The sequence below is a fragment of the Candoia aspera genome, chromosome 3 (genome assembly GCF_035149785.1).
Source record: "Candoia aspera isolate rCanAsp1 chromosome 3, rCanAsp1.hap2, whole genome shotgun sequence".
NCBI classification, from domain to species: Eukaryota; Metazoa; Chordata; class Lepidosauria; order Squamata; family Boidae; genus Candoia; species Candoia aspera.
Genome location: NC_086155.1, coordinates 12540925 through 12560952, shown reverse-complemented (window position 1 = coordinate 12560952; position 20028 = coordinate 12540925). Strand labels below are relative to the sequence as shown.

The window sequence follows — 20028 nt, the reverse complement described above, 5'->3', positions numbered from 1 at the left end:
CCTTTAAAAGTACCCTTTCTTTGCCATTTCGCCCCTGCGGAGGCGGCCCCGTTCTCCCCTGACCACCAATCACCGCTTGCTGCATGCAAGTGTCCAAGAGACAGAGAAAGGCTAATCTTAAAAACCGTTAACTTCAGGTTTCCAATAGGTTGCCTCTGTACATCGTGAGTTTACCTGGGGGGATGAGTCAACGATAACCGGGGCCAGTCTCTATAATGCCCGTATGTGTCAACACAGCTCATTAGGAAGCAAAGGGTTGCTCCCGTACCGGAAGTGTTGGAAAAAGCGGAAGCACTCTCTCTTGCTTTGAGCCGCCTAGTGGTCGTGAACCGCCCTTACCCAGAAATCTCCGCGGAGACCTCTAGTCCTCACAGAGATACAAAAAGTCAAGAGATTTCATTCTTTTTCAGTTAGAGTGCGTGCTTTCAGATTCCTATAGAAAAGCCTTTTAAGGAGCAAATTGAATAAAGAAATCCAATATTTATGACTGTCACGTATCTAGCAGTCTGGAGAGATGCTTTTGCTGTTTCTAACTCTGGCCGTCTTTCCTGTGAAATATGTATGGAATAAAACTTGAAGGTGTGTGGACTTCAACTCCCAGAATTCCCCAGCCAGCGATACTGAAGTTGAAGTCCACACATCTTCAAGTTGCCAAGGTTGAGGAACGCTGCGCTAGAAGCAGTTATTGGGGGGCGATGCCACGTTTCCAGAGTTTACCTTAGGGAAGATGTCAAAATACTTCAGCTTCCTGGAATTAGGTAGGAAAGACAGACCTGGGAACTTCCCTGGGACGAAGCAACCCGCATTTGGGGTGTGAAACTCTGCTCCCCTCCGGCGGTGGCTTAGCTCGCTTGTGAACCGCCTTCCCGCGCAGCGTGCCCAGGCGAAGCCCCGGGTTCGCCCGGCAGCGCCTCGTCGGCGGTTGAAGGCAGCTGCAGGCGTGTCGCGGGGGGGGGGCGCCTCTATCCTTTTCGCATCTCTGAGGCCGTGCCGCTACTGGGGCTGGAGCCGGGGCGGGAGGTTAGCGGAGCCGATGGAGGAGTCGGACTATTTCGGGGGCACCGCGGCGGAGTGGGGCGACGACGCCGACGGAGGAGCGGTGAGCAAGGCGTGGCCCGGGCGGGAGGAGCGAAGGGCGGCCCTCGGGCTCTGCGTCCCCCCCGGAAAGGCGCCGCGGGTCGCTTTGCTGGGCTACGGGACGGGCAGAGGCGGTCCCCGGGCGGGGGTCCGCACGCCTTTCTCCGCGGTTGTCCTTTCCCCCACTGCAGACTTTATCAGACCTACCCCCAGCAGGCACGCGCACCATATATGCATACACATACATTGCTGCAATATGCAAAAGGCACATTTTGTGGCAAGGAAATTAAGTATGTATGTATGTACTTGCAACAAAATGTGCCTTTTGCATATTGCACAAATGTGTGCGTGTGCGCGCGCGCGCGCGCGCGCACACACACACACACACAATATATATATATATATATATATATATATATATATGCAAAAAAAGCTTTTTGCATATTGCACTCATATATAAAGAGAGCATATATTCTGCATATTGTATATACACACATACACACACATATATATATATATTTATTCCAACGAAATGTGAAATGTGCTGTTTGTATATTGCCCCACATAGACATTGCGCTAACAGCCCCTTGCTCACCCAAGAGAGAAAAATCCAAAAGTGAAGGTGATAGGAAGAAGCGCTTGGGAAAGGAAGGTGGCTTCTCCAACAGCCTTGGGGATCCCATGGGGAGCCTGCACCATGGATGTTCTTCTCCCGCAGCCTTGCTGTTATTTATATTTTAAAGGTTTTTTTAAACAGACTTTGTTTTAATCATTAGTTGTATGCTGCCCAAGAATCACATTCAGTGAGATGGGTGGCCATATAAATGCATTAAATACATACATACATAAAATAAAGGAAGTCCCAAAACAGACATTCTTCCCTTTTTTCCAGTCTTGTGGTGGAGGGGGGGGAGAGGAGCTGCTGTAACTGCTTCAGCTTTCCCCTCTGATCAATGGACATGGGGTTTCCTGGTGGTCTCCCTGTTTTGGCCACTTTGACCTCTTACAATCTCACCATAGAATGGGGATGGGAAACCTTTGGTGGGCAGGATCTGCATTTTACTCTGAGAGTACCGTGGCACAGAGTGAGCAGAAGACATTATATGCATGAGAAGGTTGGACTTTTCAAGTCCCCCCACCCAAATTCAGCAGCCTAGCCAGGAGGAAGTGCAGGAAGTGCCAAAGTGTTCAGAGACTAAAGGTTGCCCTCATCTACCGTAACTTGAGGCATCTTCACTCTGAGGTGTAGAAATGGGGCTGCCATTAACATCTTTCCTTAAGACTCCAGAACCCCAGCTATGAAGTAACTCAATGTTTCGGCTAATGTTGCTGTCTGTTGCCACACAAAAGAAATCCAAGGTGGTGGGGAAAATAACATTGGCAGTTTTGACTCTTTCAAACAGCAGGATGATGAATATGGAGGGGAAGATGACGCTGAAGTCCAGCAGGAATGCCTTCACAAATTTTCCACCCGAGATTACATCATGGAGCCCTCCATTTTTAATACTTTGAAGCGGTGAGCGCAAGTTGATTTGAGTATTGTGGTTGGGGAATTCTGGGAGTTGAAGTTGTGCTGGCTGGGGAAATTCTGGGAGTTGAAGTCCACACATCTTAAAGCTGCCAAGGTTGAGAAACACTGCACTAGGAATTTCTTAAATGAGAATCCCTGCCTCCTTTCACAGGTACTTCCAAGCAGGTGGCTCTCCAGAGAACGTAATTCAGCTCTTATCAGAGAATTATACCGCGGTGGCGCAGACAGTGAATCTTTTGGCTGAATGGCTTATTCAAACAGGTAATTTCTCACTGACTTTGGGGCTGCACCTTTTTTTCACTAAGACCCCACAGCTGAAAGATAGAAACCAAGCAGAGGTGGCTTGTCTCAAATGATAAAACATGAGACCAGCCCACCTCTTTTCGGTCTTAGCTCCTTATCAGTCACTTGAGAAGTGATTGTCTGTTCTTTGAGTCCTGCTTGGTGCAGCAAGTGCATAGATCTAGGTTTTAAAATTGTCTGTGCTTTAACACATGACTGAGTGCCTAACATTTGAACACTCTGCCACCAGCATTATGCTAGAATCAGTGATGCCGAATCAGATACTTGTCAGATGCACATCTCCTGTCTGAAGTTGCCTCCAAGTTAAATGTCGTAACAGGAGGGTGCTATTTTGCACAGAAGATTATTATGGAAATGTTGAAGGATTTGCTAGGTGGCATTATCTGTAGTGGATATCTCTGTCATATTGCAGGCGTTGAACCGATTCACGTCCAGGAAACCGTGGAAAACCACTTAAAAAGTTTGCTGATTAAACACTTTGATCCACGTAAAGCAGATTCCATTTTCACAGAGGAAGGAGAGGTAAGTTGGAGTGCTTGATTCTGCCCAGTGGGATGACGGCACAGTCTCTCAAGTTCAGAGGGGAATTTCACTGGAAACTCAGAAACTTCCATTGTGTTTGAGAGGGGGCTTCCAGCATGAACTGTGGTCAAGACACAGAGAGTTCTCGTTTTGTAATAATAAAAAAATGTTTTGGATGAGTGTGCGCAGTTAAATTTTATAACTGTTATTCCATCTTTCAAAACAGAGTTTTTCCAGGATGACTGACAAAACATTTTAAATTCACAATCTTAAAATATAAATTAAAAGCTCAAAATACAAAGAAGCGAGCTGGGATGAGTTTTAAGTAGCAAAAAATAAAACAGCAGAAATAAAATTAAATATACTGAGCTCTGCTTCCTGGATGTCTTCTGAGCTGCTCAAAGTGATTCGTTCCTACCTGTGGGGTAAAACTGACAGTCTGTACAGCACCACCTCATTCAAGGCAAGCAGACCCCCCCGCCCAAAGAATAACTCATCTCTCTGCTGCAGAGATTAGCAGGAGTGACGATAAATTGAGCAGTTTTAGATTGCTTTCTGTTTTTCCCATGTGGACATCAATTGTGCATTTGCATACAACTGAGTAGAGGTACATCAGCCTCCTTCTGTGGGCTGGCAAACCTTGGAAGCTGTTGTATTCAGTACCTTACTAACTTGGTTACTTACAGAAGAAACATACACATTGCCACATGCACATTATCTCCTTCTTTTTTCTTACATGCAAGGTACCTTCAGACTACATGCTTAATCTGCTTTCTGAAGTAATCCGTGGCTGGGCTTTGCACAGTACAGGTAGTCCTTGCTTAACAACCATTTGTTTAGTGATGGTTCGGACTTAAGATGGTGCTGAAAAAACAGACTTACAACCGGTCCTCATACTTACAACTGTCTCAGCATCCCTGCAGTCACGTGATCACAATTTGGGCGCTTGGCAACTGCTTTGCATTTATGATTGTCACAGTGTCCCGGGGTCACACGATTGCCATTTTCGACCTTCCTGGCCAGCTTCTGGCAAGCAAAATCAATGGGGAAACACATGATTTGCTTAACAACCACTGGTTCACTTAACAACCACAATGATTCGCTTAACAGCTGCTGCAAAAAAGATCATAAAATCAGGTTGGAGTCACTTAATGACCGCTTCGCTTAGCAACCAAAATTCCACTCCCAGTTGTGGTTGTTAAGCGAGGACTACCTGTACTTTGAATCACATACGCACCAAGTGGGTTGAGTAGGCTGAGTCACAGGTGTCCATGGGAGGGCAAGTGACATCATATATACTAAGCCATCAAAAAAGTAACCAGGCTTAAGATTCATCAAGCTTAGTAATTGTGTGATTGCATCAGCTTGGTCTTGACAAGACACGGCTGTGTGTCACCAGATGTGGCCATCGATGGGTTTGGAAGTAATCTCTGAAGTGAGTAGTAGAGAGTTCTTGAGAGAGTAAGCACTTAAGCCAATTCTGTGTTTTTCTTTTGACGCTTTTAAAGCTGTTCTAAAGGCACAGACTGATTTTCTTGACCACTCAGCCCATATTGATCTATTGCTCTGGATTTTGGCAGACTCCAGCATGGCTTGAGCAAATGATAGCACACACAACATGGCGAGACCTCTTCTACAAGCTGGCCGAAGCTCATCCAGACTGTCTCATGCTGAACTTTACTGTCAAGGTAAATACGGTTCTTTCATTCAACTAGAAAGCTTGTCAAGTCTCTCCTGTTTTCATGAGCAAATTTGTAAGTAGAATGTACTGTAGATAGATTGGGGGGGCTAACATGTTAAGAGTACAGTTGTACAGTTGCTCTTTTGGGCATTATAGTACCATGTTTGTGGTCACATAAGATGCATGGGGAATGTGACCTTCGCTATTGCCATGCTGCAAGGACTTCTGCGCACACTCATCCATATATCTAAAGATTGGAGAAATTCTTAGGGGCCAAACTATTTCCAGTTTCTAATATATAATATTTGCTCTGAAAGATGACCTCACTAGTGGGCAACATCTAGCCAAATTTGGCTGAAGTTAAGCAGGGTTGGGCTTGGTTAAGACTTGGATGGGAGGTCATCTGGGAATTCCAGGTTCTATATCTAGATTGGGAATCTTTTTTTTTTTAAGTCCCCAAAGGAAAGCAGTGGCAAATCACTTCCACAACACTGCCAAGAAAACTACATGGACTGAGTCATACCCAACTTGAGCATGTTGTCCTCCCCCCGCCCTCCTCCTAGATTTTTCAAGAGTTTATTTCTTGGTTTCCATCCCCTGAGTGCTGGAGTAGTCTCATTTCCCCTCCAGTCTTAGTCTATATATGAAATTAAATAAAATAGTATTTGCTGTAGTGGTGAATGTGAGATTCCTCTTGGATTGCAAAACTACTGTCTCTGTTGGTAATCCTCTGGTTGGATGCAGCTTATCTCCGATGCTGGATACCAAGGGGAGATCACCAGTGTATCAACAGCCTGCCAGCAGTTGGAAGTTTTTTCTCGGGTACTGCGGACCTCTCTGGCTACTATCTTAGATGGTGGAGAAGAAAATCTGGAGAAGAATCTACCAGAGTTTGCTGTAAGTTTGCAGGATTGTCCTCTCTCTCTCTTTTTTTTGAGGGGGGCGATTATCCAGTTCCCATAAATACTTGCTGTGGAAAAAGTGCAGGGGAATGGTAACATTCTATGCTCGTAGCTAGGCCTGTGTCCTGTGGTGTCATAACTGCTTCCCTCTTCTTATGGCTGCTATTCTCATACACAAATGCTCCACTAAGTTTTGTATTGCGCAGGGCAGTGGTTTTCATACTTTTTCAGGTGCTGCGGCAATTATGCAAATGCATCTTCTCAATCAATAAATAACTATTTTTGTAAAACATATATATTGGAACCCCTGATCAAAAGGCAAAGCTCTAGTGATAGAAAATGGGTTGTGTTCAGGTTAACTTTTTTCTTTTTTCTGCTCAATCTCTCATGGAACTCCAAACTCTAAGCAGTGGTTTTGTATAAAGGAATTTTTTTTTTTTTTTTTTTATTTGACTACTTAAAGATGGGCAGTCTTTGGTGGCAATTATTAATTGGGCTAGGGGTGAGTGGAAAGCTGAGTAAGGCAGTGTGTCCATCCTCTGGGTAGAACCTACAGTAGATTTTCAGATTTTTTTCCTTGGGTTGGGGGAAGTGATGTTTGGTTAACTTTCTTTTTTAACAACTATGTGCACTATTCAAGGGTTAAAGCTTTTATGTTTATGTTAAAGCTTTTACATTAAAGTTTTTATGGTTTCCCACCTCAAACTGACTGGAAACAATGCCAAATTTTCAACACTCATAGTTGAAAGGAATTTAAATGAAGGGCTGAACTGTTTTGTGGTGTTTGTGTGTCCCTCTATAGACTGAAAAATATAGTTACACCTTAACGTTGGACGCATTCATGTTTCTGAATGAGCTGATAATCTGTGACAATGTATTTGCAGAAAATGGTGTGCCATGGTGAGCACACGTATCTTTTTGCACAAGCTATAATGTCCATGTTAGCACAAGAAGAACAAGGTGGCTCTGCTGTGCGCAGAATTGCTCAAGAAGTTCAGCGATTTGCTCATGAGAAGTAAGACCTTGTTTAATTTCTTTTCTCAAATTTAATTTACGACCCTCCTTGGCTGCATGCCTCAGTTAGGATAAGTGATTCTGTTTGGCTCTCACTTATACGCCAAACGTTCTCAGGAGACTGCTCAGTTGGTCTCCACTATTATTGGTCCGTCACCCCTTCTTCTGAAGTTTTCCTAAAATGAGCTTGCTCTGTCCCTTTTGTTCTTGCTTGATCTGCTGAAGAGGCCATGACGCCAGTCAGATCACCCTGGCATTGGGCACTGCAGCCTCCTACCCCCGTGCCTGCCAAGCCCTTGGTGCCATGCTGTCAAAAGGAGCTCTGAACCCAGCAGACATCACGGTCCTCTTCAAGATGTTCACGAGCATGGATCCTCCTCCTGTAGAACTGGTTAGTAGCAGCTTCCCTTAGGTAAAAGGCTAAACCTCTTCAGAACTTCTCCCCATCCTCACCCCCAGTTAAGGAGCAAAAGAGATCTTAGGTATGGTTCAGTAGCAGTTTCAAAATGTGTGGTGGCTCTCTCAGAATAGAAATGGTTTGGTTTGGTTTGGTTTGGTTTGGTTTGGTTTGGTTTGGTTTAGTTATTTGATTTCTATAGCCGTCCATCTCAGCAAGTGACTCTTATTCCTGGGTTTCGTTACTTTTTCTGCTGGGTAGCAGAGAGAAGAATCTAAGGAATGAGAATTGTCGTTGTAATTTGAGTTAGAGTCAAAAGAGATGTATGGGTCATTCTTATTTCTGATGCTGGAAGCATCCAAGATGCAAGATGTATCCCACTGTCTATTTTCAAGCCAGGAGTGTAATTCTGCCCTGTGGTGCCAGAGCAGGTGATTTTCTTTCCTTGGTCCAGCCCATTGCTCTGACTACCTGACAGCTGGCCATCCAGCTTATTATGCATCTTCTGGCCTTCTCCCTTCACATATTGATGTCCCATTATGGCATACATTCATATAATCTTCGTTCATTCAAAGGCAGCCTCTACCCATTGGATTTTAGCAGGACCTTTCTCCCTTCATTGTAGATAACGAAGGGTGCAACCCTATACTTAACTATTGGGACTTACTTTAGGGGACTTCCTCTTAGATGAGTCAGCATTCCTGAAGAGGAGCCTTTGTTGCCTTCAAGGGGAACCAACATTTATCTTCATCTTGTTTTGTAACACGGTAACATTACCATGTTCTGTAGGCACCTTACTCCTCTTGTCCCTTGGATGTTTTGGGCAGCTGTTGCAATAACTTCCTGTCTTTATATCCAAAAATAATGTGGAGTAACAGCAACAATACAAAAATAATAAACTCCAGAATTGGCTTTAGCGCCTATGTGGCCCTTAGAAGGGAGAAAGGAGAACTGACATTGAGCCCTAAATAATAATAATAACCACAAAATACGTATGTGAATATACTTAGACTGAAGTGTTGTGCAAACTGTCTCAGCCTCATCAGTTCAAATAGGATAATACTTCCATTCCATGGCGGCAGAGAAAGAAATGAGATTAGCAGGCAGCAGGGACGGCCGGAGGGTATGGTCCAAAAAGTCAAGATGGTGGCCACCATGGTGCAATCAAAACTCTGCCTGTTTTTTATGTGCAACGCACATTTAAAACAAAAATAGGTGGCATCTTGACCTTTTGGACCATGCCCTTCAGACACCTGTACAGGCAGTGGTTTATCTAAGATTATCCTAGGTGATCTTTTTGAATGTTCATTCTTTCAAAAAGATGTTGGAACATGTCCTGTGATGTAAAAAAGAAAGCCCTAGATAATCCAGCAAAATGTGTATATATGTGCTTAGTCTTCATGTTATCTTGGCCTTCATGTACTGACAGATACTCAGTGTTTTTTGGGAGTGGGGGGTTGATTTGATTTGACTTCATGCATTTCCAATGAAGGAATAGTATTTTAAGTATCAAGGAACATAATCTAAACATGATAATTAATCTTATTTACAAAATTCCCTTCCTTGGAAATAAAAGTCTTTTGAGATGTAAACAGTGCTTATTGCTTAAAATCTGGTTTTCTGTAAGCCAGTGTTATGTTTTTTGTTTAATTTCCCTACAGATCAGAGTTCCTGCTTTTTTAGATCTCTTTATGCTGTCACTTTTTAAGCCAGGAGCAAAAATCAATCAGGACCACAAGCACAAATATATCCACATTTTGGCCTATGCAGCTAGTGTGGTGGAAACATGGAAAAAGGTAAACTTGGGATGGCTGGATGAGGGTTTAAGAAGTAAATTGCTGCGTTGGGATAATAATTAGGTTATTTTATGTGCTTGCATTGTTTAGGATAAAACTGTATTCTTGGCTTCCGTGTTTTCAGAAATAACATATGTATAACCTTATGTTCTTTAACCAAAAGTGGTCTTTAACTCAAGTGGTCTTAATTCTTTTTCTTTTCAAATATGCTTTCTTTGCTTTTTTCCTACAAATGGGAAACATGGTAAATGGTGGGTGATAATGATGCATGCACATGGCTGGCTGGGGAATTCTGGGAGCTGAAGTCCACACATCTTAAAGTTGCCCGAGGTTGAGAAACACTGCCATAAGTAGTCCAATAAATAGATTAATATGTTTAACAATTTTAAATTTTAGAGCATGTTACTGATGCACATCAAATTCTTTCTGGGGCCCATGAGCTGTTCATATCCTTCCAACTCCAAATTTGCTATGTATTTTCTCTGTACTTTTACAGAATCGGCCTTCTCAGCAGACCATGCCGTTCGCAGCTGCTGATGCTGTTTTTCTGCTGGTCAGGATACTCGGGCAACTGCTTGCCAGTAATTTAAATATATTTCCAACTCTCCTCAAAGTTACACTTCTGTTTTACCAACACCTTCTTATTGCCATTGCCATGGTAGTTATACTGGGAATACCTTTGCATAGTATCCAGTGAGTTAACCTAATAAGTACAAGACTCCAAAATGTATATTTTTAAGAAAGATTCAGTAAACAGAGTTCTGTGCCCAGCTTCAGGTTTCAACAGGAAAGACTGATGGTTCATTTTGTCCCCTACAACTTATTTCAATGCTTCTTAGAACAAGAGGGTTAGCATCAATAAAGATGAGCTCAAGTCAACTTCAAAAGCGGTTGAAACAGTTCACAATCTTTGCTGCAATGAGAATAAAGGCGCTTCAGAGCTTGTAGCAGAGCTGAGTACCCTTTACCAGTGCATCAGGTGAGACTCACCTTAGAGCATGGCTTCTTTGCTTAAAAATGCAAATGTTTGCATTAAACAGAATATGAAGGAAGTGTGCAGTTTAAGTTCTGCTTAAAATTAAATTATTTTAAATCTGTGTTTGTGGAAAACAAGCCTGAGAAATCTGCAGGGTTATCTGGGAAACTGTTTCAGGGTCTCATTGACCTGAGTTTGCAATAGAAGAAAATAATAAAGAGAGCAAGTTTCTGATCCTCAGTTTTGTAGAAGAAAATTGAGTCTGAAACTGGATTATTTCTTGAAAATGCTGGGGAAGGAGCTCTGAAGTCAAGCCCTCCCTTGTGACTCTCTTTGACCGGCTCTAAATTTGATTTGAGAAACATTATATGCTGGGTGACTGAAAGCTCTACGCTGGGAACATCTTGGGCAATAAGAAGTGTCTAATCTTGGCCGCCATTTAAATTTCCCACAAGGTCCCACAGTGGAGACATTTCCTGCTGACAGGTAAAAAACGTCCTATTTCATCTTTTTGTGGTTGGTCTTCAAAGGCTATTTGAAGCCTTTGCACAGCATGCCAACCCTTGCTTAACACATTAAACCTGTGGCCAATCCAAAAATGTTATTGGAAGTTTATCTGGCCTTCTCAAGGCAGTTTTAAAATTTAGGAGAGAGGGAGAGAGGCCAGCCTCTTAGCCCTCCCTCCTCCTTCCCACCCCCCAGCCAGGGTTTCTCGACCAGCGTTCCGTGGATCCCTAGGGGTTCCCTGGGAGATCAAGATTTATTTTAAAAAGTATTTCAATTTCGGGCAACTTCACATTAAAGGGGTAGGTTTCATTCTTTAGTTTAAGAACACTGTGAATGCATATATACAGGCCTACCCATGAAGCGAATATAATAATTTGGTAACTTCTGGCCTATGTCTGAGCCTGAATGTGCAGGGGTTCCCCGAGGCCTGAAAAATATTTCAAGGGTTCCTCCAGGTCAAAAAGTTGAGAAAGGCTGCCCCTAGCTATAGACCTTGCTGAAGTGAAACTTGCTGAAATCTGGTTACCTGGGTTCACACAACATAGCCACAACCTAACCATCCATTTTATCCCAGCATATTGTGTGAATCAGTCAAGTGGTTTCTTTTATAGGCAGTTGTTTTCTCTGCAAATGTGTCAGATTTACTGTCTAGGAATTTTTTTCTCTTTTGGGCAAAAGAGTAAGCCGCACAGAGGCACTTGCTGAGATGGGCGGCTATAGAAATCAAATACATGCATACATACATACATTGCTTAATGTTGTTTTGCTTTTTATGGTTTCCCAAGTTAAACTGCCAGTTCAGGCTGAACTAGAAAACATGCACTGCTCTGATTAGAAAAAAAGTAATGGGGAAGTCGTCTTCGTTCTGACAATGTGCAGTGAATTAAAGGTGATGGCGTGGATGTTGGGGGTATTTGCCTCAATTTGGCGTGCTTACTTTGCTTCCTGCTCTCCTTAGATTTCCAGTGGTAGCCATGGGGGTATTAAAATGGGTCGACTGGACGGTGTCAGAACCCCGATATTTCCAGCTTCAGACAGATCACACTCCAGTGCATTTGGCACTGTTGGACGAGGTGAGGTTTTTGAGCCCTGCTAAGTGACAACTCAGCTTTATATTTTACATGTGCTTGCCATCATAAGTTATCCTTGCTGCCTACGGAGCAGCGTCCCCCCAGGGATCCGGACGGCCCCAGTCTTTTTGGCGCTTCGTAAGGCGTTGAAGAGATGGATGTTCCCCCAAGCAGTGAGGCTGGGAGGTTAAACCAGCCCTGTTGGTGGTTTGGTTTGTTTCGTTCTTTATTGAGCCCTCCCCAAGAATGACATCTTCGCTCCTTGGATTCTGTATCTATTTTATTCTTTATTTATACGGGTTGTTGACATTGTAATTATATTTTTATGGTTTTAATTGCTGATTTTATTGTGAACCGCCCAGAGTCCCCTTTTTGGGAGAGACCAAACCTTTGCTATTTGCCAGGGGGCATAAATCCCTGGTGGTCATCCAGCTCGACTGGTAAAATTTCTAACTCTGGGTTGAGTGGCAATCATGTGTATTCTATATTTTAAGAATTCCAGAGTTCTTAATAAGTATTCTGCATTTTAAGGTTTGTGTCTCATAACAGTTCTCTCATAATCAAGCTTGTCTGTTTAGTAGAAATGCAGACCTTACATTTTGCTTTTTGCTTGGCAGATCAGCACATGCCACCAACTGCTTCATCCTCTAGTCTTGCAGCTTCTTGTCAAACTCTTTGAGACTGAACACTCTCAGCTTGATGTCATGGAGCAGGTGATGGAAACTCAAGAATTTGGGATTCTTGACTGTTGAGACTTTTCATGGTGCATCCTGAAACTGATTATTCTATGAAGCTGCTGAAGCATCTTGCCTGCTTGTAAAATTACAGTTCACAAGGAAAGAAAAGGGTTGGAAATCCTTGGGTTCATAGAATGTTAGAGTCAAAAGGGAACTTGGAGATCGTGCAGTCCAACCCTCCACCCAATGTAGAAATCCATTACTATAGAATCCTCCAGGAATTAAACATTTCCTAAGCATACTCTTGAAACATCCATTTCCAGAATCTAACATGATCCATAAGAAAGAATTCAGAATTATTTTTATTTAACGTAAAAAATGGTGAGGTCCAACCTTACTTAGAAGTATGTCATTAGTGCAGTTGGCTGGGCAAATCACACATTAAAAAGCCTCTTTGTTCCTACACATCGACAAGGAAAAATGTGTTCCTGAGCATTGTCCACAGTTCCAGTTAAATACTGAAGATGCTTCAGGAGGAAACTGTGTAAGTTACATTTCCAAGGTTCAGGGGTATTCAGCTGAGTTTGCCAGTCATGCCCATGGTGTTTAAAGAGCCCCAGTCCAAAATTGTAAGGGATCAGGATCCAGAGTGGGAGGAACCACTGTTTTTTCTGTTTTGCTACTCACTTAATTTTTCCATGTTGTCATATTTTGTGAGACTTTTTCTAATAGTAGTTACCAAAAAAAAAAAAAAAGCTAAAGCTCTTTTCTTCATCAGTAGAGGGCACTCTGATACAGACTCGTTCTTGCTCCCTCTACTGATAAAATATAAAACAAACTTTTTTTAATGGTGGAAAGAAACGTAATGAAGAAGAAAGTCACCAGAATAGGTTGAGCCAAAATTGGTGGTGGTGGTGGTGGTGGTGATTTCATTTGGGTGCTTTCCTGGTCCAAATTTCATCCCTCAACCAACTTCCTGATGGGAAGAACGGGTGTGATTGTTAAAGGGGTGCAATGGCTCTGCAAGGCTTATGTTACTTCTTAAAACCCCAAAATGCCTCTGGTAAAAAAAAAAAAGAAATCCACAAAAATCTTCACAAACATTTTGGCCCTGTGCAGTATATTTTTTCCATCCATGCCATAAACGAAGGAGAAAACCATTTTCTTATGTAGCCAAGAAAATATATTCTAGGAAGTAGTTCTCCTTGATGGATTTTTGGTATTATTCTTCACCTCTGCTGATGTAAGCATGCCAGAAATTGCACTTGAATAATATATTTTCCAACAGCAGTGGAAATTGCTGTACAACTTCACAGACATAAGATATCTTGAACTTCAAATATACTGTGGCTTTCTTTCAGCTGGAGCTTAAGAAGACTCTTCTGGACAGAATGGTTCACTTGTTGAGTCGTGGGTATGTCCTCCCAGTGGTGAGCTATATTCGGAAATGTCTGGAGAAGTTGGATACGGATATATCGCTGATCAGATACTTTGTGACTGAGGTCAGTGAATATTTGGATAGCTAGAGTTTTAAAATGATGTTCAAGTGGATTAATTGGCACTGGTCATTTCGGCCAGTAAGCTTAAAAACTATAAAGTGGTTCTTTGGTTACACAATTATTTAAAATTGTATATATTCTATAGATTCCTGATTACATGTCTTCAAAATGACTTGCTTGGATTCAGCCAATAAAAAACAAAAGTACAAATATAAATGTAAACAAAGTATTTAAAAGCTTAGGAAAATGAAAGTGTTACTTGACATCTAAAGAAAAAGAAAAATGGCAGTCAGACATAATTGTTAAAATTATGTGATGGGAAGAAAGCAGGTTCAACTAAGGACCCCAATGTTTCAAGACTAAACTCTTCACTGTAGTTTGTTATAGGAAGGCAAGTCTCCTCTAATAGTTAACATACTTCTGGGGAAATGTTCTGAATGTAGCCATAATAGTTCCATTTCTAAATGGTGGGACCATCAGACAGTTTTGCTTTTTATACAAGTAAACAAATAGATCCTGTATATAAAGGATGTAGAATCTATTGATTGCAGTAGATTCTAAAATCTTTAATATAGAGAAATAATTAGGGCCTCACTTTGACAATGCAGTTATACAAATCTTGGGAGTTTGCAAAGATGAGTAAATGGAACATATATGTCTGTTGATCATATATGACAAATTTGACAGATGATGCCCAATGTTTTAATTAATATTAGATATAATTTGAAAGGCCCAGGTTGGGAATAGCCCAAATATTGTATAAGTATTTTATTTTTCCTTCAGTTATTTTTTTCAGTTATAATTTGGTAGAATAATGGGCAATGCTGATACTTGTTGGGTGTATGAGTACCACACTTAACAGGTCATAAAATTTTAAGAGTTGGAAGAGACATCTGAGATCATGTAGTCCAGCCGTCTTCATGGTGCAGGATCTCCTAGAGCATTTCAGACAGATAACTACCCAGCCTCTGTTTAAAGACCTCCAATGAATGGGAACAGACCACTTCATAAGGGAACCTATTCCATTTGTTGATATGTCTTACTTGCAGAAAATTCTTCCTAATATCTAATCTGCTTCCCTCAGTTTCAGCTGTTTAGTTTTGATTCTGCCCTCGAGGGTGACAAAAAGGAAGTACACTCATTCCTCTATAGCAATGTTTCTCAACCTTAGCAACTTTAAGATGTGTGGACTTTAACACCCAGAATTCCCCAGCCAGCAAGGGGTTGTGCAGGGGTTCCCTGAGGCCTGAAAAATATTTCAAGGGTTCCTCCAGGGTCAAAAGGTTGAGAAATGCTGGTTTAGAGTTTTGTAGCGACTTGCAATTATTTCTCAAGATGATGTAATGAGTTAAGTTTTATATATTCAATTAATTATTTGATGAAATAATTTTAAATGTTATGACAATTGTAAATTTTATTTACTGATATTCTATTCTCCATTCACTGTGTCTTTTCTCATTATCTTTTTTCTTTAGTGTAGCAATTTATTTTCTAAACATTTTAAAATAAAATTACTTCCCCCCCCAAAAAAAAACAATGAAGCCCACAGTCTTTTGCTGATTTCATAGGTACTGGATGTGATTGCTCCTCCATATACCTCTGACTTTGTGCAGCTTTTTCTTCCAATTCTGGAGAATGACAGCATTGCAGGAACAATTAAGACCGAAGGCGAGCATGACCCAGTGACAGAGTTTATAGGTAAAATCTTTCCTATATCATATTTTTATTTCAGGTTTGCAACCTGTTTACACACATGCACACACACACATATCGGAGAAGCTACCGTGGGAGTTTCTGAGCAGAATTCCCCTTCAGGTGTTTTTCAACACTGCAAGGGGAAGCCATTTTTATGAGGTATCAGCAGTCTCCTCTTTTCAGGGTGTTTGCTGGACAGCAGGAAAACCTGCACAAGGCAAATGTGTCTGCAGGGTACAGTAGAAAAGACCAAGATGGGGACCATGATATGCAATCAAAGCTCCACACACCATGCACATTAAAAAGGGGTGGAACTTCAATCACTCTGTCATGGCTTCCATCTTGACTTTTGACTGTGGACACTCTTGAAGACATGTAAGCGTCTTGAATTAAGGCTGAGCTTGTAGGAGGGGAGGTATGTTAAGTCTATGGTCTAAGCCAGTGTTTCTTAAAGTGTGGTCCTCTGAGCTCTGGGGGTCCCCCAAGATCCTCTCAGGGGTCCTGGAAATCAAAGTCATCTGCCAGCCTACAATACTAAAATCCCATCAAACAACTGTGGGAAGCGACAGCAGCAGCGAATGTGTCAATTTTAATTTTTAATATGTAAATATCAATAAATATAACCCATACAAACAAAAGATCTTTTGGGGTCTTCCATAATTTTTAAATGTGGGAAGGGATCCTGAGAGAAAAAAAGTTTAAGAAACGCTGGTTTAAACTATAGATTGGCAGATCACGAAAATTCAGGAGTTGGAACAATCAAGTGGCATCTTAAAAGGTTAACTTTTGTGGCATAAACAATTGTAAGAGTATGCTGTGGAGATTGATTGATTTATTTCATTAAATTTATTATAGCCACCCACTCCAGCAGACTCTGGGATATATTATACTGTAGGTGGCCGTGGAGAACTGGGGAATATTTTTCAAGAATGAATTAAAGTGTTAAAGAATGCACACACTCAGACCCTGCTTTCCATTTGAGTCAACAAGGTTTAGGCACATAAATTCTACCCCAAGCCAACCTGTCTTGTTTGTTTTCTTTAAAGCTCACTGTAAATCGAATTTCATCATGGTCAGCTGAACTAGGGAAGAAATTCCAAATCCTGAAGCCACTGATCAGGCCCCTCTCGTGCTGCACAAGGAAAACTCAAATGGTTTGCTGATTGGTTTCAGGTTAAATAGGAGCTCACACTGGTCAATTTTAGTTATGTAGAAAGCAGTCACTGCCATGACTTGTCAATACTTCAAACCTTGGTCCTCTTGAAGACGAGCAGAAAGGACTGTGTAGGTTGCCTGCTCCAAGTAAATGACCTAGTGAAGTATGATAGCAATGATATTCTTAGAGAAGGTTTCTTGAGAAATTCATTGTTTTAGTATATGACTAGTTACTTCTAGTAAGTAGAGCAGACACTGTGTTATGAATTCTCTCTGCTCCCTGACTGTGTTCCAGTCAGTTTTGTAGACTGGAAAAGCAGTGCATTAATCTCTCATACTTGCTTGATTCTTGACAATCCTATAAACATCTGGCAAAAGTATTTGTCAGATCTGCCCTGTCTGAAAGCACCCTTACGCGAACCTTTTCCAACCTGGACACCCTTAGATGTGTTGGGACTACAGTTCCCATCCTTTGGTGGACCCCAGGCTGGATAAGTCACCTTATGATGTCTCTATGATATTGTAGCTTGTAAATAACCATCCTGGATGATTGCTGAGAAAGAGCACTATGCTTCATGTCTGTGCATTCCAGTTCTGAATTCTTTTAAAAAAAGAAAATCATTTGTGCATCACAAATGTTTATGCTTGCAGACCCTAGCAAAGAAAAACAGGTGTTTTGTGTTCTTTTAGGAGAAAATCTTAAAATATTAACCATTATCAGTAAATTTCATTACTTTGAGGGAAATATATTTATCTACTGTTACATTTCTCTAAATGCATAGAAGCATATGCAGTACAATAATGTATAACTTTTCAGGTCTGTCTTCTTGATACATACCAGATGAGTGAGAAGTATGACAGTTTGTAATTTTTAATAAATTTTCTTTTGGGTAAAAAGCGTTGCACTTGTTGAATGTATTCTTCACTGTCTCAGTTTGCAAGGCAAACAATGACACTGGGGAAAAATACTGAAAAGATGCTGTACTGGTATAGTTTTAATAAGTGAATAGAAAAATAGACATAAATCTTCCTCATATTGGCTGGATTTACAGAGAATGTTGAACTATAATGTTAATGAGTTTATTGGGTTTTGTACACCTAACCAATATGGCTTATGAGCCATGGTTTATGATGCGTGTTTTGCAAGTCCAACAATATGTTTTATTCAATAAAGCACGATTTTGTTAAAAAAAAATTAAGCACAATTGCAAGTCAAAACAGCACCATCTTGTGAATTTAATGATCTCATCTGACTTCTGCCATTTTTAAAAAGAAGCAATTAATTGAGGGGCATGAACATTGCTGACTTTTAGAAACTACAGCCATTAACACATTTACATTTACTGACCCTAGTTACAAAACCCAAGTTGCTATTGTCATGTGAATACTGAGTATTAAAACTTGGATCCACAGAAGTTTATTAGCTGACTCGGAACACTTTACTGCTTACCCACAGTTCATTGGGTAAACAAATGTTTATTGAATACACCAATCCAGAACCAAAAATGCCATCTTATGGCTAAGTGCGGTATGTGAACCCAGGCTGTGAGGGAGCACTGCTTCTCTGAAGGCAAGATCTTAAGTGTTCGATTATGTGCCATCAGGTTAGGGTCAGCCTGCAATGACCACATAGCTAGTCCTTCTCTAGACAGATAAACCATACAAGATTCTTAAGTGCTTACTACCTAACAAACATGGGACAAGAAAGCTGTTGGTGTGACATGTTTTCCAAGAAGGCCCCTACTAACCATGAATGTTAGTTTCCTGAGAAAGGCTGGGGTTGCACAGTATGACAGGGTAAAATGTGGTTGGCTAGTTTGTTGCTCATGGTGTCATACAAACCGAAGCAGCGTGGTTAGTCTATGATACAATGTATTCTGCAAATCCAGACAGTTAATTTAGTAAACCATGATTTAGTAAACCATGGGTTGGCATGCTGGCCAAAGACATCCAAACTCTTAGTCATGCAATCCTCACCACAAGCAACCTGACGTTATGGAATGACGATGGGCATGGATTTATTTGCTGGATCACAAAACTAGGAAGCGTTATTTTTGCAATAATCCAATGGTGTTTCTGCATAAGCAGATTTCAGCAGTACAGGTAGTCCTCGCTTAAGGACCACAATTTAGACTGGAATTTTGGTTGCTAAGCGAAGCAGTCATTAAGAGAATCTGACCCAATTTTACAACTTTTTTGTAGCGGTCGTTAAGTGAATCACTGCAGGCATTAAGCAAACCATGTAGTCATTAAGCAAATCACACCATTCCCCACTGATTTTGCTTGCCAGAAACCAGCCAGGAAGGTCAAAAATGGTGATCACATGACCATGGGATGCTACGATCATAAATGCGAGCCAGTTGCCATGCACCCAAACCATGACTGCGGGGACGCTGCAACAGTTATGTGAGGACCAGTCGTCTTTTTTCAGCATTGTTGTCTGAACCGTCACTAAATGAATGGTTGTTAAGTGAGAACCACCTGTAGCTCCACCTTCCTTGAAAAAGTTCCTGCAAGAAGCCCAGTTAAGAGTTCCCAAAGTTCAGGAAGAAGAGGGGAAACAACCCCTGTCATCTTACGAGGACACCTGCTAGGTTTTCAGATTGCTGCTGGTGGCCAGATGAGAGCTAGGCTTGCCACTTAAGCTTCTGCTGGCAACTTTTGACAAGACTGGAGCCAGATAAGGATTAGCCCAGCACCAAATGGTCTCAGTTAAGGACTCTCCTAAACCTCACAGAAAGCACAGAGGCTACTGGTGTTGCAAGTCAGACGTTTCCCCAGTCTACAATATGATATAATAATCACTCATGCCCAGCTCAAATCCTTGGGCTGCTTTTAAGTTGAGCAAAATACACAGTACAGTAACTGCAGTTTCGTTTCCTCTGCTTAGGGTGGCTCAAATTCTTGTTAAAACACAAATGGGGAAACAGATTTATATATCCATGTATAGATCTCCTACCACCTATTTGTGCAGCAAATAACCACAATGAGATTAACACCCAGTAAAAATTACAGAACCAGTTTGGTGTAGTGTTTAAGGCATCAAGCTAGAAACCGGGAGACTGAGAGTTCTAGTCCTGCCTTAGGCACAAAGCCAATGGGGTGACCTTGGGCCAGTCACTTTCTCTCAGCCCTAAGAAGGAGGCAATGGCAAACCACTTCTGAAAACACTGCCAAGAAAACTGCAGGGACTTGTCCAGGCAGTCGCCGGGAGTCAGCACTGACT

General features: G+C 41.6%; 1 protein-coding gene across 2 annotated transcripts; it reads left to right on the top strand.

The window, feature by feature from the left end:
• The first annotated feature begins 994 nt into the window (after window positions 1-994).
• Window positions 995-17701, top strand: NELFCD (negative elongation factor complex member C/D). 2 transcript variants are annotated; one of them, XM_063296986.1, is made up of 15 exons: window positions 995-1099; window positions 2481-2593; window positions 2760-2869; window positions 3324-3433; window positions 5014-5121; window positions 5859-6011; window positions 6901-7031; window positions 7256-7421; window positions 9089-9223; window positions 10063-10202; window positions 11665-11779; window positions 12394-12489; window positions 13815-13955; window positions 15521-15650; window positions 16694-17701. In XM_063296986.1, the coding sequence occupies exons 1-15, from the start codon at window positions 1034-1036 to the stop codon at window positions 16726-16728; spliced, it is 1749 nt and encodes a 582-aa protein (XP_063153056.1). In that variant the 5' UTR covers window positions 995-1033; the 3' UTR covers window positions 16729-17701. The 2 variants fall into 2 exon arrangements, with proteins under 2 accessions (XP_063153056.1, XP_063153057.1); XM_063296987.1 differs by having other exon boundaries at window positions 999-1099; window positions 2484-2593.
• The last annotated feature ends 2327 nt before the right edge of the window (window positions 17702-20028 follow it).

Bases quoted from the DNA above. Each gene is read 5' to 3' on its own strand.
- NELFCD (XM_063296986.1), top strand. From the start codon at position 1,034: ATGGAGGAGTCGGACTATTTCGGGGGCACCGCGGCGGAGTGGGGCGAC. The intron at 1,100-2,480 runs GTGAGCAAGGCG...TCTTTCAAACAG, and splicing joins ACGACGCCGACGGAGGAGCG to CAGGATGATGAATATGGAGG. The intron at 13,956-15,520 runs GTCAGTGAATAT...CTGATTTCATAG, and splicing joins TCAGATACTTTGTGACTGAG to GTACTGGATGTGATTGCTCC.